General features: G+C 37.5%; 1 protein-coding gene and 1 long non-coding RNA gene across 2 annotated transcripts; both read right to left on the minus strand.

The window, feature by feature from the left end:
- Positions 1-5,507: 5,507 nt before the first annotated feature.
- On the minus strand, positions 5,508-16,727 carry LOC149838002 (protein BOBBER 1-like). Its single transcript, XM_090006310.1, has 6 exons — positions 16,280-16,727; positions 6,812-6,984; positions 6,545-6,593; positions 6,296-6,462; positions 5,887-5,970; positions 5,508-5,800 (listed from the first exon to the last, which is right to left on the minus strand). The coding sequence occupies exons 1-6, from the start codon at positions 16,719-16,721 to the stop codon at positions 5,762-5,764; spliced, it is 954 nt and encodes a 317-aa protein (XP_089862436.1). The 5' UTR covers positions 16,722-16,727; the 3' UTR covers positions 5,508-5,761.
- Positions 16,728-23,801: 7,074 nt separating this feature from the next.
- On the minus strand, positions 23,802-24,723 carry LOC149838003 (uncharacterized). The gene is made up of 2 exons (XR_016432151.1): positions 24,175-24,723; positions 23,802-23,997 (listed from the first exon to the last, which is right to left on the minus strand). It is a non-coding gene; the product is annotated as an uncharacterized LOC149838003 (long non-coding RNA).
- Positions 24,724-24,942: the final 219 nt, after the last annotated feature.

The following is a 24,942-nucleotide window of genomic DNA, read 5'->3' on the forward strand; positions in this document are numbered from 1 at the left end:
GCGCCTCGCCTCTGAGGCGTACGCTTCAGGTACTGAGGCGTACGCCTCTCACAACACTGGTTTCTGCTACAGAATAAGATATGGACTTGCTTCTGAAATTCCGAATTTAGATTCGGTAGATTATGTTTATGCCATATCCAGTCCAGTATGCACCCCTATAGTGGATGGCATCAAGACTTTTAGTGATGGATTATGTGGATGAAAAGATAATGTCAAGTAATTATGTGGATGAAAAGATAATGTCAAGTAATCACGTTAGGACCTGAATAATCATATTAGAATTTGCCTTCACCAAAAGGCCTTGTTCTCTGGTAAGGGTCGGACTAACCCCAGCTTGCCTTTCAAACAAAAAAAGCTGCTGCTTTTAAGTTGATCATGATTCCCAGAACAAGGCTTAAGATAAAGAGCTAAAGATTAAATTAAACCCGTGTTTGAGTATAATCATGCCGATTTGTAGTTGTTCCTCTATAAGGAGCTGAAAAATCATCTGCCGCTTAACACTTATGTCGTGTTTGAATGACGGAAAGTGTCAAAGAATCGAGTTTTGCATAAAATCAGGAGTTGAGAAAACCCAATTTGCCAGCTTGATTTCTTGCCTGTTTGGAAGGAAAAAAACCTGGAAATACAAATAAAAAAATGTTCAGATTAATTTTCCAATCACCCACCAGTCAGAAAATGGAAAATGGCCAAAAGAGGTACCAAACTGGTTTCATTCATCGCTTTCTAGCTGATAAGTGATTAGAAAATAGCTAAACAAATAAAAAATCAAAGAAAAAGGTTATGACCATTCTTCAACTCGGATCAATATTCGATCATCACTCTGGTCATGCTCTGGCCACCAGAATGACTGACGGAAAAAATGCCTGCCAAACGTTCAAAAAATTTCCAAGCAATGTGAAGCCCAAAAACGGTAAGACGGCAAAAATTTAACCCCCCTGTCAGAAAATGGAAAATGGCCAAAAAAGGTACCAAACTGGTTTCATTCATCGCTCTCTAGCTGATAAGTGATCAGAAAATAGCTAAACAAATAAAAAATTAAAGAAAAAAGTTATGACCATTCTTCAACTCCAATCAATGTTCGATCATCACTCTGGTCATGTACTGGCCACCAGAATGACTGACGAAAAAAGGCCTTCCAAACGTCCAAAAAATTTCCAAGCAATGTGAAGCCGAAAAACGGTAAGACAACAAAATTTAACCCCCTTGTCAGAAAATGGAATATGGCCAAAAAAGGTACCAAACTGGCCAAAAAAGGTACCAAACTGGTTCCATTCATCGCTCTCTAGCTGATAAGTGATCAGAAAATAGCTAAACAAATAAAAAATTAAAGAAAAAAGGTATGACCATTCTTTAACTCCGATCAATATTCGATCATCACTCTGGTCATGTACTGGCAACCAGAATGACTGACCAAAAAAGGCCTGCCAAACGTCCAAAAAATTTCCAAGCAATGTCAAGCCGAAAAACTGTAAGACGGCAAAATTTAACCCCCCTGTCAGAAAATGGAAAATGGCCAAAAAAGGTACCAAACTGGTTCCATTCATCGCTTTCTAGCTGATAAGTGATCAGAAAATAGCTAAACAAATACAAAATTAAAGGAAAAAGTTATGACCATTCTTCAACTCCGATCAATGTTCGATCATCACTCTGATCATGTTCTGGCCATCAGAATGGCTGACGAAAAATAACTGCCAAACGTCCAAAAATTTTCCAAGCAATGTGAAGCCAAAAAATGGTAAGACAGCAAAATTTAACCCCCCTATCAGAAAATGGAAAATGGCCAAAAAAGGTACCAAACTGGTTCCATTCATCGCTCTCTAGATGATAAGTGATCAGAAAATATCAACAACAACAACAACTACGCCTTCATCCCAAAACAATTGGGGTCAGCGATATGAACCAAAAAAGAAATTCATTTTGGGTCTTCCACATGAATCCTTTTCCTCCAATCATTTCTATCCAACGCCATGTCCTCGGTGAGGTTCAAAGCATTCATATCCTTTCCTATCATCTCCATCCAAGTCTTCCTAGGCCTACCCCGACCTCTTTTAACTAATATATTTTCTCATTTCTCCAACCTTCTAACTGGAGCATCATTAGGCCTTCGCCGAATATGTCCAAACCACCGTAAACGATTCTCTCGCATCTTATTTTCAATGGGCGCAACACCTACCTTCTTACGTATCTCTTCGTTCCGAATCTTATCTTTTATTGTATTTCCACACATCCATCTAAGCATCCGCATCTCAGCTACACTCATTTTTTGAATATGATGTCTCTTGGCAGCCCAACATTCCGTACCATATAGTAAAGCGGGTCTAATAGTCGTCCTATAAAACTTTCCCTTCAACCGCAATGGCATTCTACGATCGCACAGCACTCCAGTAGCACTTTTCCATTTCATCCACCCAACCTTTATCCTATGATTTACATCTCCATCAATTTCTCCATACTTTTGAATGATGGATCCCAAATATTTGAAATAATCATTCACCGGTATATCTTGCTCACCAAGCTTCACTACACTCCCATCACTACTTCGTTGCTTACTAAACCGACATTCCATATATTCAGTCTTACTCTTACTCAACTTAAAACCTCTAGCTTCCAATGTCTGTCTCCATAATTCTAACTTAGCATTAACCCCAGCTCTAGACTCATCAATCAAAACAATATCATCAGCAAACAACATACACCACGGTACATTATCTTGAATTGATCTCGTAAGCTCATCTATCACTATCGCAAATAGGAAAGGGCTTAAAGCAGATCCTTGATGTAACCCAACCGTTATCGGAAAATTGGTTGTCACCCCTCCACAAGTGCGGACATTGGTTACTACTCCTTCATACATATCTTTAATTATACTAATGTATTTGAGAGAAACACCTTTCTTCATCATTGTCCACCAGAGAACGTCCCTAGGTACTCTATCGTATGCCATGTCTAAATCAATAAAAACCATATGCAAATCTTTGTTCCTCTCTCTATATCTTTCAATAAGTTGTCTAAGAAGATGTATAGCTTCCATAGTTGATCTTTCGGGCATAAAACCAAATTGATTCTCCGATATCATGACAACCTTCCTCAACCTAGACTCAATCACCCTCTCCCAAAGTTTCAGAGTATGACTCATGAGTTTTATACCACGACAGTTTGTGCAATCTTGTATATCACCCTTATTCTTATATAGAGGCACCAAAGTACTCTTCCTCTACTCATTAGGCATCTTATTTGTCCGTCAAATCTTGTTAAAAAGATTTGTCAACCATTCTAAACCTTTCTCTCCCAAGCATTACTAAGCCTCGATAGGTATACCATCTGAGCCAACTGCCCTTCTTGATTTCATTTTCTTCAAAGCCTCTGCAATTTCTTTCTTTTGAATCTTGCGCATGAAGTCACGATTTATCTCATGAAAAGGAATGGAGAAGTCTCCAAGATCTTGAGCATGACTATCATTAAATAGCTTATCAAAATAATATTTCCATCTCTCCTTAATCTCCTCATCTTTGACTAAAACCCTTTGCGTTTCATCTTTGATACATCTAGCCATACCCAAATCCTTCGATTTCCTATCTCTCATCTTTGCAAGCCTATAAATATCCTTCTCGCCTTCTTTGGTATCCAACTTGTCATAAACCTCCTTATATACCTTAGCCCTCGCGTTTCGAACAACTTTTTTAGCTTCCTTCTTTGCTATCATATACTTCTCCAAATTCTCATTATCACGACTCTTACTTAGATTTTTATAACACTCTCTTTTAACCTTAATAGCTAATTTGACATCCTCGTTCCACCATGATGTATCCTTACCTAGTGGTGCACCGCCTTTAGACTCACCCAATACCTCCTTAGCTACTTTTCTCATACCACCCGCTATCTTATTCCACATTGATTCTGAATCCTCCTCGAGACACCAATCAACTTCCTTAACTACCTGCTCTACAAACATTCCTTGTTTAGCTCCTTTCAGTGCCCACCACTTAATTCTAGGATCTATCCTATGTCTATCCCTTTTGCGGCATTGTCTAATTCTAAGATCTAAAATTAAGACTCTATGTTGTGTAGCTACACTTTCTCCCGGTATAACCTTACAATCGATGCAGAAAAAATCTATCTGACTCGTATTAACCCCACTTTTAAATGTTACTAGGTGAGACTCCCTCTTCCTAAACCAAGTGTTTGCTAAGATCATATCATAGGACAAACAAAAATCTAAAATCCTTTCTCCACTTTCATTTCTTTCTCATATACCATAGCCTCCATGGATATTCTCAAATCCATCCCTACTAATGCCTACATGATCAGAAAATATCTAAACAAATAAAAAATTAAAGAAAAAAGTTATGACCATTCTTCAACTCCAATCAATGTTTGATCATCACTCTGGTCATGTTCTGGCTACCAGAATGACTGACTGAAAAAGACCTGCCAAACGTCCAAAAAATTTCCAAGCAAAGTGAAGCTGAAAAACTGTAAGACAGCAAAATTTAACCCCCCTGTCAGAAAATGGAAAATGGCCAAAAAAGGTACCAAACTGGTTCCATTCATCGCTCTCTAGCTGATAAGTGATCAGAAAATAGCTAAACAAATAAAAAATTAAAGAAAAAAGTTATCACCATTCTTCAACTCCGATCACTGTTCGATCATCACTCTGGTCATGTTCTGTCCACCAGAATGACTGACGGAAAAAGACCTGCCAAACGTCCAAAAAATTTCCAAGCAATGTGAAGCCGAAAAATGGTAAGACAGCAAAATTTAACCCCCAGTCAGAAATTGAAAAATGGCCAAAAAAATGTACCAAACTGGTTCCATTCATCGCTCTCTAGCTGATAAGTGATCAGAAAATAGCTAAACAAATAAAAAAAATAAAGAAAAAGTTATGACCATTCTTCAACTCCGATCAATGTTCGATTGTCACTCTGGTCATGTTCTGGCCACCAGAACGACTGACGGAAAAAGACCTGCCAAAAGTCCAAAAAATTTCCAAGCAATGTGAAGCCCAAAAACGGTAAGACAGCAAAATTTAACACCCCCCACCGCCCCCCCCCCCCCCCCACACCTGCCCCACCGGATAAAAAACGAATTTCCATTTAAAAAATGAACACGGCCAGGCCAGAACGGTAACTTATGACCAATAACAGCCAGAAAGGAGCCAGATAGCGATCGTTTTTTAAAATATGACGGAAGAGGTTGAGGTGAGGTCAGTCCCCCTACTCCAACCTGCCTCAACGTAACAATCACCAAGGACCAAACTGAGCATACAACCCAATTTTCATCAAAAACAAGTTTTCTGTGCACCTGGGCACGATCTCACCCAATCAGATCTGCAGTTTGAATAAGGTAACCCGGTTTCAGTGCAAATATCCAAAACACACCTTAAAGCTCTTGTATTCTACTCGCTTCCAGGTACCGGCCTCAACCATGGAGCAGAAACCAAAGTCCGGTCCGGCCCCTCCCAAAAAACCAAAGGCTAACTTGTACCAATCAATCAATCACTAATATCATTCCACACGAATTCCAACTCTTCATTAAATAAAGAACAAAAGTCGATGGCACTAGTAAATACTAAATAGTCATATACATGCTTTGACAATTAACACAGAAGAAAGCCTTTAAGCTAAAACCAAAAAGTTGAAAATGTATCCCATCCCACCGGCTGCCTTTTCCTTTTTCCTGACATTCAATAAACTCCTCTCATACTCAAACTCAGAGATACCAAAGCGCAGGATTTATATCTGTCCCTCCACTTAGGATCATCTCAAGATATCTTTGCCCTCGAGAAATCCATCTCCGGATGCTGCATAACAGATGAAGGAACATCAGAAACAGCATGAAAGCCTCCCAACAACTTGGGACAATTAACAAAAGGGTGTGAGATCTCACCTCTGCCATGAATTTCTTTAGGATTTCTTGCTTGCTCGTCTCATCACTTGTTGGCAAACCCATAGACTTCTGCCGCTGGTCAAACTGCCAAATACATTTTAATTTTGTGATCAATCAGAACAGAGAGCTTAATTACAGCAAACACCACTAGCGGCATCCGTAAAAGGCAATGATTTAAAATAGCAGAAACTGTACAGAGTATATAACACAGCATAACCCTACTCTTCATCGTAAAGAGAGATTAAGCTTCAAAGGACTCCAAGATGAACAGGATCAAACACATTTCCCAGGAGTTCCAAGTGCTTGCCATACATGGCTGCTACTGATAAACACAAGGTTCCAAGTAGATGACAGACACAAACTGGTAGAGATGCTGGTAAAAGCAGCACATTTAACAAATATCACATACCATCATTTTCTCCACAGTTTGTCTAGTCTCAGGATCTAAGTCAGATAGCTTGCTATTCTCAGGTTCAACTTTCTGAGTATCAATCTCTGGATCGCCTTTTATTAAAGATTTCCACCATTCCATTTGGTTGTGCTTGGTCAGAAGGATAGAAAGAGCTTTCTGATCCTCTGCATAAATTACAGATAATTACAATTTTAACTCCTGACCTTAAAATACTACATAAGCATAAAAGCATGTAAAAGTGCTCACCAATACTCCAGAAAGAATCATCCCCTTTAATAGGCATATATAGTTCTCCCTGCACAATTGCACAAAATGAAAGTGCTAAACACAGAGAATAATTGAAACAGATAAAATGAGGATAAATACACGAATCTTTTTTAACGATAAAGAATTAATAGATCCCAGGTAAGTAATTTCCACACCAATGCAAAGGCAAGAAGAAAAAAGAAAAAAGAAAAGGAAAAAAGAAAACAAATGCACCAAAATAAACTGATGTAAATAGAGTTTACTTACATCTATGATTGGTGGCTGCCCTTTCAATCCAACCTTCAAATGATTTCTCTTTATTTCACATATAACAAATCTTGACTTTGTACCCTGTGGGACCGGGACATTTACAGTTACCTCTGATAAAGTCTGTGTCCACGAATAATTCTCCAAATCCAATCCATTGCCAGAGTTTGTATCTATGGATAACAGAGGAATCAATCTTAAAAACAGGATGGAAATTGGAAAGGGAATCGTCAAGGCAACAGAAAACAAATCCTATATTTCAGAAAAACAGTTATTAGGGAACAATTTAGTTTTCTTTCCTGAAAACAAGAGAGCATCTCTAACCCTACTTTCAGGATTAAATCAAAGAGAACTCATGAAAAACATTTAAATACCAAACTGCATAAAATGAACTATGGTATTATTCTCCAAGACAAGTCACAATTGCAGCTGAGAGTTCCACATCCAAAATAAATATTAAGATATAATGCGGAATTACCACGACATTCTGACCCAACTGAAATAAAGAGCTGCTTTTTTTTCAACAACCTCATAAAACGAAACATTCTTATAGTTAGCCAACTTATAGAACCTTGAAAACATTGGCTATCCAACACTAACCCACCATGTACATCCACTCACTGTTGGTTAGCCAACTTTAGAACCTTAAAAAAATTGGGTATCCAACACTAACCCACCATGTACATCCACTCATTGTTGCAACCATGGTTTTTAAAAGTGTTAAAAGGTGTAGGACTTTAATGCCCCTATCAACTTTAAGCCTCAAGGCTTAAGCCCTTTGCTGGGGAGTGAGGCCCACGCCTCCCCAGCAAGGAGGCTTAAGCCTCTTTGTGAGGCATGGCTTTTAAGAGAGGCTCACGCCTCTTTCTTAGGAAACCTGTAGTCACCCTTACTTACCACCTTAGGTATTAAGTAATCTAAGGCAAGTTGCTTTTATGGCAACCATTTGTATTTTGTCCATTGCTAAATTGATTTATATGTCAGTCCCTCAGAAAATGTAAAAACTTTACCCACCTATGTTGCTAAAAATGTAAATTATAAAATTATTTTTGTTCAATTTAAGCCTTTAGTTATATCCTTGCTGCCCAGAAAAACTTATTTCTGACTTCATATTGCCAAAAAAGAAGCAGATAAAAAAAAGAATGTTTTTCAAAAGAAATTAATTGAAAGCAATGTCTTATTTTATTTTTAATATATTTTGCAGAATAATTTTCCTTCTTTGTTGTTTTTGTTTTGATATATTTGTTTGATCAAATTCTAGTGGTGTGTGTGCTTGTATATATGCAGACAAACAAATTGAAGAAGGTAATATGCTAGACAAACATATTTTGATTGACTACCTTCTCTGTTCAATTGATTCCGAATATTTTGGCTCTTGTACATCTGTTTGATTTGACTTTGGTTTGGCTCTATATTCTTTCATTTAATCATAATTTACAACATATATTTGTTTTTTGTGATTATCTGCAAGGATTGATATTTATTTATGCTTTATAATTAATGAAGCACTTTTTTTAGTACTTGTAATTTTGTTATTTCTTTTTAAGTTTACCCTTTCAAAAATATTGAGACTTACGCCTCACAAAGCCTCAAGACTTATGCCTCATTCATATTTTTGAAAAACGCTTCTTGCCTATGTCACACGGACTCTTATAACAGGGCACCGCAGCGGAGTCACACCCGCCTCTCGAGTCACACCCGCACCCAGGCGGGTGCGACACTTGGACACAGCTTCCCTTATGTTAGGTGAAGTCAATCACACTGAGGTCCATTTCTATCCAAAAGTAGATTCAGTTAACCTTAATAAAGTCCATTTTTATCTATATTATATATATAATAAATACATAAATGCACACAAATACACACAGTGTTAACTTAAAACTGTTAATATATATATATATATCCTCCCCGCACCCAAGTTTTTTTAAAGTGCCGCATCGCCGCTTCCGCACCCATACCCGTACCCCATAGTGACAAAAGTTTAAAACAGCAATTTCTCGGCAATGAATTTCTCGGGAGATTTTCAACTTTTTGAATATTTATCAAGTTTTTTTTGGCAAAATCTCGGGAAAAAATTAAATAAATTCTCAAAAAATCTAAAAAATAAACTAAAATAAACTAATTTAATTTTACATGCAAAAAAAGTATAAAATCTATTTTCAATCCTACTAACCATATATAAAAAGTATCAAACATCAAATAAGTATCAAGCATTTGCATCAAATGTACTTTCATTCAAATAAGTGTCAAGCATCAACTAAAACAAGAACAAAAACAAATTGACTACAAGTTCATGAGAAAACAAACATCATAGTGATTCAAGTTTATCCAAAAAGACTATTCATTTGATATTAACTAAGAAATCAAAAGTTTCCAACAGAAAATACACAAATAGGCTATGTATGAACAGGCTACCTAGAAAGCTTGCATTGACAATATCATACAACAACAACTACGCCTTCATCCCAAAACAATTGGGGTCGGCGATATGAACCAACAAAGAAAATCATTATGGGTCTTCCACATGAATCCTTCTCCTCCATTCATTTCTATCCAATACCATGTCCTCAGTGAGGTTCAAAGCATTCATATCCTTTCTTATCACCTCCATCCATGTCTTCCTAGGCCTACCCCGACCTATTTTAACTAATATATTTTCCCATTTCTCCATCCTTCTAACTGGAGCATCATTAGGCCTTCGTCGAATATGTCCAAACCACCGTAAACGATTCTCTCTCATCTTATTTTCAATGAGTACAACGCCTACCTTCTTACGTATCTCGTCGCTCCGAATCTTATTTTTTTTGTATTTCCACACATCCATCTCAGCATACGCATCTCAGCTACACTCATTTTTTGAATATGATGTCCCTTGGCAGCCCAACATTCCATACTATATAGTAAAGTGGGCCTAATAGTTGTCCTATAAAACTTTCCCTTCAACCGCAATGGCATTCTACGATCGCACAACACTCCAGTTGCACTCCTTCATTTCATCCACCCAACCTTTATCCTATGATTTACATCTCCATCAATTTCTCCATACTTTTGAATGATAGATACCAAATATTTGAAAGAATCATCCACTAGTATTTCGTGCTCACCAAGCTTCACTACACTCCCATCACTACTTCGTTGCTTACTAAATCGACATTCCATGTATTCTGTCTTACTCTTACTCAACTTAAAACCTCTTGCTTCCAATGTCTGTCTCCATAATTCTAACTTAGCATTAACCCCAGCTCTAGACTCATCAATCAAAACAATATCATCAGCAAACAACATACACCACGGCACATTTTCTTGAATTGATCTCGTAAGCTCATCCATCACTATAGCAAATAGGAAAGGGCTTAAAGCAGATCCTTGATGTAACCCAACCGTTATAGGAAAATTGGTTGTCACCCCTCTACAAGTGCGGACATTGGTTACTACTCCTTCATACATATCTTTAATTATACTAATGTACTTGAGAGAAACGCCTTTCTTCATCATTGTCCACCAGAGAACGTCCCTAGGTATTCTATCGTAAGCCTTCTCCAAATCAATAAAAACCATATGCAAATCTTTGTTCCTCTCTCTATTTCTCTTAATAAGTTGTCTAAGAAGATGTATAGGTTCCATAGTTGATCTTCCATGCATAAAACCAAATTGATTCTCCGATATCATGACAATCTTCCTCAACCTACACTCAATCACCCTCTCCCAAAGTTTCATAGTATGACTCATGAGTTTTATACCACGACAGTTTGTGCAATCTTGTATATCACCCTTATTCTTATATAGAGGCACCAAAGTACTCTTCCTCTACTCATTAGGCATCTTATTTGTCCGTCAAATCTTGTTAAAAAGATTTGTCAACCATTCTAAACCTTTCTCTCCCAAGCATTACTAAGCCTCGATAGGTATACCATCCGGGCCAACTGCCCTTCTTGATTTCATTTTCTTCAAAGCCTCTGCAATTTCTTTCTTTTGAATCTTGCGCATGAAGTCACGATTCATCTCATGAAAAGGAATTGAAAAGTCTTCAAGATCCTGAGCATGACTTTCATTAAATAGCTTATCAAAATAATCTTTTCATCACTCCTTAATCTCCTCATCTTTGACTAAAACCCTTTGCGTTTCATCTTTGATACATCTAACCATACCCAGATCCCTCGATTTCCTATCTCTCATCTTTGCAAGCCTATAAATATCTTTCTCACCCTCTTTGGTATCCAACTTGTCATAAACCTCCTTATATACCTTATCCCTCGCGTTCCGAACTACTTTTTTAGCTTCCTTCTTTGCTATCATATACTTCTCCAAATTCTCATTATCACGATTTTTACTTAGATTTCTATAACACTCTCTTTTAACCTTAATAGCTAATTTGACATCCTCGTTCCACCACGATGTATCCTTACCTAGCGGTGCACCGCCTTTAGACTCGCCCAATACCTCCTTAGCCATCTTTCTCATGCCACCCGCTATCTTATTCCACATAGATTCTGAATCCTCCTCGTCAATCAACTTCCTTAACTACCCGCTCTACAAACATTCCGTGTTTAGCTTCTTTCAGTGCCCACCACTTAATTCTAGGATCTATCATATGTCTATCCCTTTTGCGGTATTGTCTAATTCTAAGATCTAAAATTAAGACTCTATGTTGTGTAGCTACACTTTCTCCCAGTATAACCTTACAATCGATGCAACAACCCCTATCTCTCTTTCTAAGTAGGAAAAAATCCATTTGACTCGTATTAACCCCACTTTTAAATGTTACTAGGTGAGACTCCCTCTTCCTAAACCAAGTATTTGCTAAGATCATATCATAAGACAAACCAAAATCTAAAATCCTTTCTCCACTTTCGTTTCTTTCTCCTATACCATAGCCTCCATGGATACTCTCAAATCCATCCCTACTAATGCCTACATGCCCATTAAGGTCACCGCCGATGAAAAGCCTTTCTCCATAAGATATCCCTTGTACTACTCCATCTAAATCTTCCCAAAATTGACGCTTAATGGAATCATCTAAACCTACTTGAGGTGCATAAACACTAATAATATTAATAATATTCGTACCTAATACTAATTTAATAAGTAAAATCCTATCACCCTTCCTACGGACCTCAACTACATTATCTATAAACTCACAACTCATAACAATCCCTGCTCCATTCCTATTCCTATTTATTCCTGTATACCAAATCTTATATCCCCAAGGTTCTATCACTTTTGCTTTCTCACCTACCCATTTGGTCTCTTGTAGACAAAATATCAATCTTTCTCCTACACATAACATCTACTAACTCTACCAACTTACCAGTTAAAGATCCTATGTTCCAAGTGGCTAACCTAATTTTATGGTCTTGGACTAACTTCTTTACCCCCACCCATCCAACAAAGTGAGGGAACCCTTGCCTATTTGACACCACACCCGGGCGCCGGTGTGACGCGTCGCTTCCGGGCGACGACCTAGCATATTGACAATATCATAGTGATTCAATGCAATATCTAATGCAATTTCCTTGATGATGAGAGGGATTTAGACCTGGCCAGGCTATCCTAGAAAGCTTCTAGAAGGCCAACTTCATAGTGGACATGCCATAGACTCGTCATCATAGTAACAAATCACACAAAAACTCACCATATGGATGACCCATTTCAGGTTATTCGAAGTCTTAATTTTTCCCAATAAAATAAACAAAACAAAAAACTTAATAATAATCATATTCAGTATAATAAGCCAAAAAAACTTTGGCTCTTCAGTTTGTATTCTTTAAGAAGAAGCCACACCCTTATAGCAATTCATTGTTCACTCGTTATATCTGACAGAATTACCAGAAACCATTTCTTTTTTAAATAATGTGAACAAACATTTTTACCAAAATAACGGAAGCCAGGATGAAAAAAAACCAACAAAAAAGATGAAACACCTACATACCACAAACTTTGCATGTTTTTTCCAACAGTGAACCTTCTAGAGAGTTTCCAACAGAAAATACACAAATAGGCTATGTATGAACAAACTAGACCCATCCAGTAGAAATAATCCAACATGCACACAAGCAACATCAATCTGAACAACCCCACCAACCACAGTGTTCCAAGACAACACATTCCTCTCAGGCATTGCAACAAACAATTGGTGGGCATTGTCTTTTGAAGCATGCATTGACAATGTCATTTCATGAATAAACATTTCGCTGGAAATTCCCTCAAACACTTTGTGGGCATTGCCCAAATCACCAGAACTCTAAGAGTATGTTGCATAGGAATGTATCATCAAACAACAAGAGCCTAAATATTTGGCAAAATAACTCTAACCAATATGAATGTGTGTGCATGTGTAGAGAGAGAGAGAGATGAACCACTTATCGGGTTGCCTCTAAGTGCTCTCACAGGCAGAGCCACACGTTTGTGTTTTTGGCAAGCATGTGGGGAGTCTGGGGGAGTGGGGACTCACCCAGGGTTTTCAAGCTTAAGAACGCGTGGGAAAAAAAACTGTGACAAACAATAACACGATATTATCACGAGATTTAGTAAATCTCGCGATAATATCGCGAGATTTTGTAAATCTCGCAAGATTTAACCATTTAAAACATTTACAATAAATATCGTGTTTTCGCGAGATTTTAATAAATATCGCAATATTTGTCACCATGTTGTACCCGCACCCATGGTACATAGCTTCTAGCCTTTAAAAACCTTGGTTGCAACGAAAGTATGCCTGAATAGATGAGCACAATTTCTAACAAATTTGGCATTATCTTAGATTTGTACCAATTCATTTGAAAGTTGAAACTAGTCCATGTTTAAGAATGCTTATAAAGGTCGTGCAGAGCCCAACAGTGTCAATGTATAGAGTAGAAAAGTTAGAATTTTGTACTCATTTAACCAGGCAGTGAGGCTACTCATGCTTGGGTCCCATGGGATCCATAGATAAAACTATTGTAAGCCTTGTAGGAAATAGAAAAATTAAAACTTTGATGAAAGTTGGAGCCAAAAGGAACCAATCTAATGGTAACAACAATATTCATTAAGTGGTTAAGGGCATTCAATAAAAGCACACAAAACAGAGGAGAAATTCATATAGACATGATATTTAACAAAGATGACATTCAGCTGTGTGAAGAGGGCACTAGAAAAAGGTAACAGAAGACAACCATCATTTCCTTGTTGAATTTGTTGCATAGTCACAAATATCACAGTTTTTTTCAACCTCGCAATTTTATACCAATATTTTCAAACATCGATAGACTGCCAAAAAACACAATATTTTCAAAGTATCGCATTTTTATACTGATATTATCACGTTATTAACATAATAACATAATATTTATATTCTTATATATTGTCAATGTGTTTTTATATTTCTATATATATTTCCTAAGACAATTTTTTTAATTTGTCACAAGACTTTCCTTTGCCAAGAAAATCCCTACAACAACATTTTTTACTATGATTTCTTGAAATTCACATTGGAAACTAAATAAATTTTCTAAAAATGAACAAGAACTCTCGCCTCTGCATTTTTAATACAGGGTATCATGAAGAATAGGCAACTCTGTGAAGCATGATTGGCTGATTGTTTGGTTTAGCCACATGACATCTGTATTCATGCAAATGAGAAAATGATCTCATTGCATTGGCTAAAAAACATCAGAAAATGACTGGTGAGAATTGCCCTCTCATTTGCCCTTACAAATGAGAGTGGCTTTAAAATTTATGTGAGATTCAAAATTACATGAAGCCTCATGTGATTCTGATTCATACAAATTTGATTTGGAGTCACATGCGACCCATCAAACCAAACTTACCCATAATGCTATGTGACAATGTTTGGCACAAGTTACAAGACATGATATTTATTAGAAAATAAATCTTCTACGAGTTATTACATGCTAACGGCATTAAAACAGTTGCTCACATGAACACAAATGGGTCTCACGTGCTAAAGCTAGTCCATGAATAAAATACACTAGATAATGGAAACATCAAGGTTACCAGACTAGGAAGCAGAAGCAGGAAATGAAACCAGAAGTGGAGGTGAGAAGTGAGGTATTTTAAAATTTATAAGAAGCAGGAAGCAAGGAATCAATTTAAAAGAATAACCAGGAATAAAAAAGGAAGTGATATGAGATTGAATGGAAGGCGAAATACAAATCGAATGGGAAGGGAATAAAAAAAATGATGATTCTTAAATTTCATGATTTTGTAACGTAAGAATTAAATTCTTCTCAAAATCTAAAAATGATGATTGCCAAGTTAGAAAAAGTACATGGGAAGTGAGTAGGAACTGTGACAGGAAGCACATGGAAACATGAAAAGAAGTGTGACAGAAGGGAATAGGAAGCATGTAGGGAAGCAGCAAAAAAATTGTGTAAGAAACATAGGATATGTGTGGGAGAAGAGAGATCCTCATCACATTTAGGAAGCAAGTTTAGTGATTCTGAAGCAAGTTTCTGGGAAGCACGCTTCCCACCTATCTATGAAGCTTCTGGTTACTCTGGGAAATATAGACTATTTTACTATGAGAATATTAACGAATATATAAAAAAAAGATAAATAGATTCATCAAACCAATAACACAAGTAAAGATCACAATGCCCTTTGCAATCACATACACTCAATGGCTTGGATGCTTAAGCGATGCAAGCAAAGCCAGTTAACATCCAAGTGCAGCTTCTGTAACACCACAAACCATAACAATAGGAAGTACAAGCCAAAATAGAAAACTAAACCAAATGAGTAAAGAGAATCAGTGGTTCCACATCTTTTTGGCATTAGATATTCTGTGTTCGATGAAGAGAACTCACACCAGTGGGTATAAGATAAGAAATAAGTACAAGCTATAGAAAAAATGGAAAACTGAAAAAAGGGAGAAGCAAACAAGAATTAGAAGCCTAAATCATCAGAGCAAGCACAACACTGGTCACACCAACGGTTTCATCGGTGCAGAAAGACATGAAGAAAAGGAAAACAAAAATCAAACAAGGAAATAAGCGAAAAGAGGCCAGTCTATTTCCATTTTGCTTTGACAAACAGTGAACAAAAATTGGCTGTTTGTGAAAAAACCGGAAACAGTCCTCGGAAAAGAAGGTGTTGCCGTTCTGACAGAGTTCACCGAACCCGATTTCCTGTAAATAAAATAAAAAAACAATACAGAAAAATCGGAGGAAGGGTCGAACTCAGAAGTAGAACCTCGAATCGCCGGAAACCGACGTTGGAAAGGTCGCCTGAAAGCAGCCCGGTAAAAAGGGTTATTAGTGGTAAGGACAGGCGTCAAACCGTTACCAGCGACATCCTTGTCGTCTCCGGCAGGTCGAAGGCGGTCAAACCCTTCTACCGCCGCTACAGGAAAAATCACAAACCACACCCGGCAAAACCCCGGCACCGGACTAGTGCCGTAGGGATCTCAATAAAAAAAAGGGAAAGAGATTCCTTAACCACCGCCACAATGAATCCAAAGAGGACACTCACTTTGACTGCCATCCTTGTCGTGCTCATGCGCAGAATGCCCATTCTCCGGCTTCTCCTCTGCCGGGGGCGGCGTCTTCTCCGTCACCGGCAGTGATTCCTTCACCACCGCAGCCTCCTCCTTGGGCAGCTTCCTGGCATCGCTGCGCTCCTCGGCCTCCCTCCTCGCCTGAGTCTTCTTCCTCCTCTCCTCCGCGTCCTTCTCTTTCGCCGCCGAGACGATGCTTCGGATCTTCCTCTCTGCGGCCTCGTCCTTGAACAGATCTCCCTTCCGCCGGAGGAAATCGACGACGCGCTCCAGGAAATCGACCGAAGAAAGGGACCCTTGGATCTGCCTCAGATCATCATCCGACGGCCAAGAAGAAGCCGAGGACGACGAGGCCTCCGCTTTTTGCTTAGGGTTAGGGTTTTGCTCGTTTTGCTCGAGCTCCGAGATCACAGCCATCGAGAGAGAGATAAAAGCAAGAAGAGCCGAGTATGCTACTTATAGGGCAGGAACAATCTCGAAGCTTCTCTCTCTGATCATACTCTTAACTACGTCGTGGTGACACGGGGTCCGGTGGATCCAGATCCAAAGTACAAACTTGGCTTTTCGAGGGGTCCTTATCCGATACGGATACGGATCTGGTTAGCTTTAGCCGGCTTCGTAACTTATCGTGTCAAATTCTTTTGTCGTGACAAGTATAAAATAAATAGTATAAGGTTGGGTAAAACGACTAAATCTAAGTTCAGAGCAGATTGGGACTAATTGGATCCACTGGGTAGATCCATATTCACAAATATCGTGATATCTTGAGAAATATTGCAATTTCTGAATGAAATTCACATATATCGATAAAATCTCTATAAAAATATGTTTTTATATCAAAACATTCCCTGTTTTCAAGATATTGTACATCCCCAATTTAACTATGATGTTAATGTGTATGTTTTTTAAATTTTTTATACTTTTTTTAATATTTCTTAAAATTTTAAATCTTGTATATGCAAATATTTTCTCAGGATTTTCTTGTAAATTTTTAATTTGAATCATGAGATTTTTTGGTAAAATGCTGCTAGTATACTATTTTGTAAACCTTTAATATGACAAATTTTCATCAAGATTTCCCTAAAAACTTTTAATTTATTACAAGATTTCCCCATGCTAAGAAACTCCTAATAGTTTCCCAAAATTTTTATAAACTTTCTATATAACAAATTTCTCAAGATTTTTCTAAAAACTTTTAATTTATCACAAGATTTTTCGATGCTAAAAAACTTCAGATAGTTTCCTAATTTTTGTGATCCCTCCAATCCAGTTATAATATGTTGAGGGTATGCCCCTACTTCTAATCTAGCTTGTTCATGTCCTCTCCTTTTTTCATATTTTTGTTGTTAATTTTTTGTTATTTATTTTTATCAATATCTTGCTATAACAATTCGAAACAAAATTTTCTCCATGAGAATTTCATTGTTGTTATTTTCTGCCTCTACATGGCCCCAAAGGGAATTGGCGCAATGGGAGGGGGCCTAGCCTGCTTGACCGACGCTTGAGGTTCCATTCCCATGGGTGTCACCCTTTACATTTGTCGAAGCAAGGTGAGTCTCAGGGGACAAGGGTTGCACCTAGGGGATTTTATGCTATCGAGACGATGATAGTACTTACAACAGGCTAAGTCTAGTGTGACTAGGTCTTTATTTTGGTAGCAGTTTCTCTATGTAACTAAATAAAAAAATGCTTCTATCGCTATAGTTACAACTATTGCAACTAGACATTGTAAAACACTTATAGCGATTGCTACCCGCAATCCCAGGATCTATGTCACGATACATCTCAGCAAGTTGAGAGGCACAAGAAAAATATAGTCAAACAGTTAAATTAGGTAGGTCAAAACTGGGTTTGATATGTGAATCGAGAAAGGATTTTGGTACATATATGAAAGGACATGATCGAAGGCTTCTAAAGGGACCTAGGGACATATGTTGGGGTCTGATATATGTGTTAGGGTGAAAGAGGTCTGGCTTAGTGTAACGCCCCAGAATCCCAGCTTGAAAAATCAAGAAAATCCTTTAGATTTTTAGAGTTTTTTTTAATACATTGCGCAAGGCGGAAAAACCAAAGAGGAAAAACAAGTGGAAACTTTGGGCGGGTTACAGAGGAAACAACAAAGAGAAACATTATCATTATCACTTTCTACAAAATAATACAACACTTTCCCTTTATAAAAGACAACTGCCAAGATCTCGAGGTTCTAGAGTGTGGGTTTAGTCCTCTGCCGCACATCGAGCTCCACTGCACCATGAGAAGCAAAACACTTGTATCCCCATAAAACGGGGTCAGTACTCGTGTGAGCTGGTGAGTAATCAACCACGACACACCAAAAGCAAAACATAGCATTTACATCATGATATACATAATTAACCAAGGTAACAACACAATTAATTTGCCATAATGTAACAAATAGAATATCTCAAACAATGCATATGAACAAGTGAATATGTGTGTGCATCGTGGTGAGTCATTTAACATATTTGGAGTGAGCAACTACAAAACAACAACAACAACAACTACGCCTTCATCCCAAAACAATTGGGGTCGGCGATATGAACCAACAAAGAAAATCATTATGGGTCTTCCACATGAATCCTTCTCCTCCATTCATTTCTATCAAATGCCATGTCCTCGGTGAGGTTCAAAACATTCATATCCTTTCTTATCACCTCCATCCATGTCTTCCTAGGCCTACCCCGACCTCTTTTAACTAATATATTTTCCCATTTCTCCATCCTTCTAACTGGAGCATCATTAGGCCTTCGTCGAATATGTCCAAACCACCGTAAACGATTCTCTCTCATCTTATTTTCAATGGGTGCAACGCCTACCTTCTTACGCATCTCCTCGCTCCGAATCTTATCTTTTATTGTATTTCCACACATCCATCTCAGCATACGCATCTCAGCTACACTCATTTTTTGAGTATGATGTCTCTTGGCAGCCCAACATTCTGTACTATATAGTAAAGCGGGCCTAATAGTCGTCCTATAAAACTTTCCCTTCAACCGCAATGGCATTCTACGATCGCACAACACTCCAGTTGCACTCTTCCATTTCATCCACCCAACCTTTATCCTATGATTTACATCTACATCAATTTCTCCATACTTTTGAATGATAGATCCCAAATATTTGAAAGAATCATCCACTGGTATTTCGTGCTCACCAAGCTTCACTACACTCCCATCACTACTTCGTTGCTTACTAAATCGACATTCCATGTATTCTGTCTTACTCTTACTCAACTTAAAACCTCTTGCTTCCAATGTCTGTCTCCATAATTCTAACTTAGCATTAACCCCAGCTCTAGACTCATCAATCAAAACAATATCATCAGCAAACAACATACACCACGGCACATTTTCTTGAATTGATCTCGTAAGCTCATCCATCACTATAGCAAATAGGAAAGGGCTTAAAGCAGATCCTTGATGTAACCCAACCGTTATAGGAAAATTGGTTGTCACCCCTCTACAAGTGCGGACATTGGTTACTACTCCTTCATACATATCTTTAATTATACTAATGTACTTGAGAGAAACGCCTTTCTTCATCATTGTCCACCAGAGAACGTCCCTAGGTACTCTATCGTAAGCCTTCTCCAAATCAATAAAAACCATATGCAAATCTTTGTTCCTCTCTCTATTTCTCTCAATAAGTTGTCTAAGAAGATGTATAGCTTTCATAGTTGATCTTCCAGGCATAAAACCAAATTGATTCTCTGATATCATGACAATCTTCCTCAACCTAGACTCAATCACCCTCTCCCAAAGTTTCATAGTATGACTCATGAGTTTTATACCATGATAGTTTGTGCAATCTTGTATATCACCCTTATTCTTATATAGAGGCACCAAAGTACTCTTCCTCCACTCATTAGGCATCTTATTTGTCCGCCAAATCTTGTTAAAAAGATTTGTCAACTATTCTAAACCTTTCTCTTCCAAGCATTTCCAAGCCTCGATAGGTATACCATCTGGGCCAACTGCCCTTCTTGATTTCATTTTCTTCAAAGCCTCTGCAATTTCTTTCTTTTGAATCTTGCGCATGAAGTCACGATTCATCTCATGAAAAGGAATTAAAAAGTCTCCAAGATCCTGAGCATGACTTTCATTAAATAGCTTATCAAAATAATCTTTCCATCTCTCCTTAATCTCCTCATCTTTGACTAAAACCCTTTGTGTTTCATCTTTGATACATCTAACCATACCCAGATCCCTCGATTTCCTATCTATTATCTTTGCAAGCCTATAAATATCCTTCTCATCCTCTTTGGTATCCAACTTGTCATAAACCTCCTTATATACCTTATCCCTCGCGTTCCGAACTATTTTTTTAGCTTCCTTCTTTGCTATCATATACTTCTCCAAATTCTCATTATCGTGATTTTTACTTAGATTTCTATAACACTCTCTTTTAACCTTAATAGCTAATTTGACATCCTCGTTCCACCACGATGTATCCTTACCTAGCGGTGCACCGCCTTTAGACTCACCCAATACCTCCTTAGCCACCTTTCTCATGCCACCCGCTATCTTATTCCACATAGATTCTGAATCCTCCTCGAGACACCAATCAACTTCCTTAACTACCCGCTCTACAAACATTCCTTGTTTAGCTTCTATCAGTGCCCACCACTTAATTCTAGGATCTATCATATGTCTATCCCTTTTGCGGTATTGTCTAATTCTAAGATCTAAAATTAAGACTCTATGTTGTGTAGCTACACTTTCTCCCGGTATAACCTTACAATCGATGCAACAACCCCTATCTCTCTTTCTAAGTAGGAAAAAATCCATTTGACTCGTATTAACCCCACTTTTAAATGTTACTAGGTGAGACTCCCTCTTCCTAAACCAAGTGTTTGCTAAGATCATATCATAGGACAAACCAAAATCTAAAATCCTTTCTCCACTTTCGTTTATTTCTCCTATGCCATAGCCTCCATGGATACTCTCAAATCCATCCCTACTAATGCCTACATGCCCATTAAGGTCACCGCCGATGAAAAGCCTTCTCCATAAGATATCCCTTGTACTACTCCATCTAAATCTTCCCAAAATTGACGCTTAATGGAATCATCTAAACCTACTTGAGGTGCATAAACACTAATAATATTAATAATATTCGTACCTAATACTAATTTAATAAGTAAATCCTGTCACTCTTCTGTTATCGTCGCAAAATTTTTCCCGTCTTTCCTTCCTTGCGAAAGAGAGAGGGAAATGCTTTCGCGATTCAAACTTGACCGGATTTTGGAAATTGTTTTGAAATACTCACCTCCGTTTTGAAAATTGCGGGAAAATCCATAGGATGGGGCTCGACCTGTCGGTATGAGGTTCGACCGTTCATGCCGCCTTTAACAGGGGTAATCGAACCAAGGACCAAAATTTTGCTTGACTTAGTAAAATCATTGAAATTGTGTTCTATACTAAATGCACAGAAAATTCAGGCATGTGCTATGAGAATTTTGGAAAATGTAAATTGGAAAATATGATGTATGCTTAGAAAACATTTGGAGTTGAAAAGTATTTCTCAGGAAAAGATGGAAATCAATCTCTCAGAAAAACTCAGACGAAGAAGGTTTGAAAATCTCGGGAAAGTTTATAAAGACTTAGAAAATCTTGAAGAGATGAGAATCTCGGGAAAATTTTGAGAAAGTTTATAAAGACTTGGAAAACTATGAAGAAATGAGAATCTCGGGAAAATTTTGAGAAAGTTTATAAAGACTTGGAAAACTATGAAGAAATGAGAATCTCAGGAAAAATGGAAGGAATTCTTGAGAAAAGATGAACATTTGAAAATGAAAGCACTTGTTGGGAAAACTCGGACTTTGAGAATTTTCTTAAGAAAATGATAGAAAATTTATAGGAAAATTCATTGGAGAAGGAAATTTAGAACTTAGGAAATTGAAATCCTGAGAATTTTATCTTTGAAATATCTGAAAATAGCTTTTGATTCTTGAGAAAGAGAAAAAAAATCCTTTTGAAAAGAGTCTTAAGAAAATAACATTTTCAGGGAAAATCACAGAAAAAACTTTGATTTTGAAAATCCAACTTCGAATATCATCATAGTTTCTTGAGAAATCGATTCCATGAAGTGAAAATCTCTTGAGAAAATCATGAGAAAAACAGATGATGCAAATGATTTGAATGAATCAATGCACTTTGAAAAGATTTCTGAAAAATTTGTTGGAAAATGTGGATTAAGCCAAAGTAAAGCCTTCACATATTCTGACTGTGGCCATGAATATGTTCAGAGTTTACTTGAGTTAATTCACAATATTTTGAAAATTTAGAAATATGATGTGCATTTTTAAGATAGCCTAAGAGTGTAGGCTCAATGTGACTGGTAGAGAGATGATGGATCTGGGTCTCGTCCATATTCCGACTAGGGCCGTAAATATGGATTCCACCGAGTTCATCAACTCCCTAAGAGTTGGTGCACGTGCCATTCATGTTCATCCATGGTGAATTTCGAAAATTGAGAAATATACATCATAGAATCAGGATATTACTGAAATCAAACTATATGAGATGCATCCTAATCTACGCAGTAAAAGCAAATCTTATTCCAAATTTGATTATTACATCTCTGACATAAATCAAAATAAAATACATAAATGAAAAAGAATCAGCCTCCTCCAGATTTTCCTGCAAAATGAGAATTAGTACCAAATAACCAAGAAAATGGGTATATATACTATATACAACGAAGATATACATGTAAATATAGAAATACTTGAATTTATGATAAATGATATATGATAATGAAGATATATTTACAAAAAGTAAAAGAAAAGAAAAATATATGTGATAACCAATGCTCATGAAGGGATATATATATATAAGTATATATATATGTATATATATATACATATATATATACATATATACGTATACATATAGGTAGATATACATAGATATACCTATATATCGATATATATATACCTATAATAAGAAAATATACACATTAAGGGAAATTCCATATAAAGGGATAAAATCAGAAAATACAGGCATATACAGTTTCTGTAGGTGATTTTACACAGCCGTATTTTCCAATTTATAAGGCAATTTTCAATAAAAATGGGTATGGAGCTTCCCTGTATATCAATAACAAAGCCTGCCAAAGATGGTATAGATATCATGAACGGATATGGATATATCCGTTCATGAACATAGCCGATTTTCAAGACTGCACACCTACAACAGAAGAGATGGATATAACATATACAATGTAGTGGAAGGAGCATGGGTGGCGACATGACAGGGAACATTCAGGAGCACTTGAAAATGTTATGATTATACCGATCTAACTCACTATGCTAACACAGTATCTAACACAGATTAACATGCTCTCCTAACACAGATTTACTGCTAACATGCTAACACACACCAACTACTAATGCACCCACTGACTGTTAACTAACACAGATTATGCTAACATATTGCTAACACAATATACTAATATAGAATAACTACTAAAACACTATGCTTAACTCATTTCCATTCAATGAAATTCGGATATCAACTAATTGCAAACTCAGTTTAATCAGTACAATCAGGTTATTAATCAGATTTTTAATACAGCAAATGCTCTCGATTCCATGGCATCTGATCTGAATATCCACCCGTTAATTCCTGCAAATTTCTGCACCTGATATGAAGCCTTGCCATTAGTGCTCCTTCTGTAAGATCATACAAAATCTGAATATTGTTACTGCAATTATATTTAAAAGAGAACAACAATATTGGAAAACATTATACAATAACTCTTCTCAATTCCAATCAACAAATCAGTAGCCATTTCACTCAATTGCTCAGCAAATGCTTTGAAAGTAATACACTGTGTGAATGTGATTAACCTTAGTTCGACGGAAACTGAGCAGGGAAGGGGTGATTCTTTATTGCTGGACTTGAAGGAAGAGGTGCAACAACTATTTGGGTCCTCTGCACCCTACGAAATGCCACCCAGCCCACCAAGGATTGAAGGGTTGGATCTCTTTTCCTGCTGAATGGAGGAGACGTTGAATACCATGGATCGATAAAGGTGTGGTGGGTATAACCACATGGCTGGTGATGATGGGGTTTCTGCTGGCTGGACTGAAGTAGAAGTGAAAATACTGGCTGGGTTGCAGCTGGGCTGAAAGGAATTGGGAAGCACGTTGGCTGTTAGAGGTGGAAAATGATGGCAGTAACACGTTGGACGTCTGCTGGCTGGGTTGAGGGAACCGTTGAATTGCTTGGTGGCTGGGCTGAATTGAGGATGCAGGAACCGTTGAAAGGCCTGGTGGCTGGGCTGAATGAAGGTGGAAGGCAACTGATGGAGGTCCTGCGGCTGGGCTGAAGATGGGTGGTCTGATGGGCAGCAGCTGTAAACACCCCAAATTTTCATTCACCTCCATGACATTGCCCTCAATCACCCCATTTCGGTTCTCCGGAACCCATGAAGGGCAAAATGGTCATTTTCCAAGATTGAACCTTGCAAAAAGTCCTAAATTTCACTCTTGAGCCTCAAGATTTCTATATTTAGGTTCAGAGACATCTTCAAATTGCAAAATTTTAAAATCCTCTTTCTGGACAAAAAGTTAGAATTTCCAAGTCTAAGCTCAGAGTGACATTTCACTGAAACA

The sequence above is a fragment of the Nuphar pumila genome, chromosome 5 (assembly GCF_984573655.1).
Source record: "Nuphar pumila chromosome 5, dmNupPumi1.hap1.1, whole genome shotgun sequence".
In the NCBI taxonomy this organism is placed as follows: Eukaryota; Viridiplantae; Streptophyta; class Magnoliopsida; order Nymphaeales; family Nymphaeaceae; genus Nuphar; species Nuphar pumila.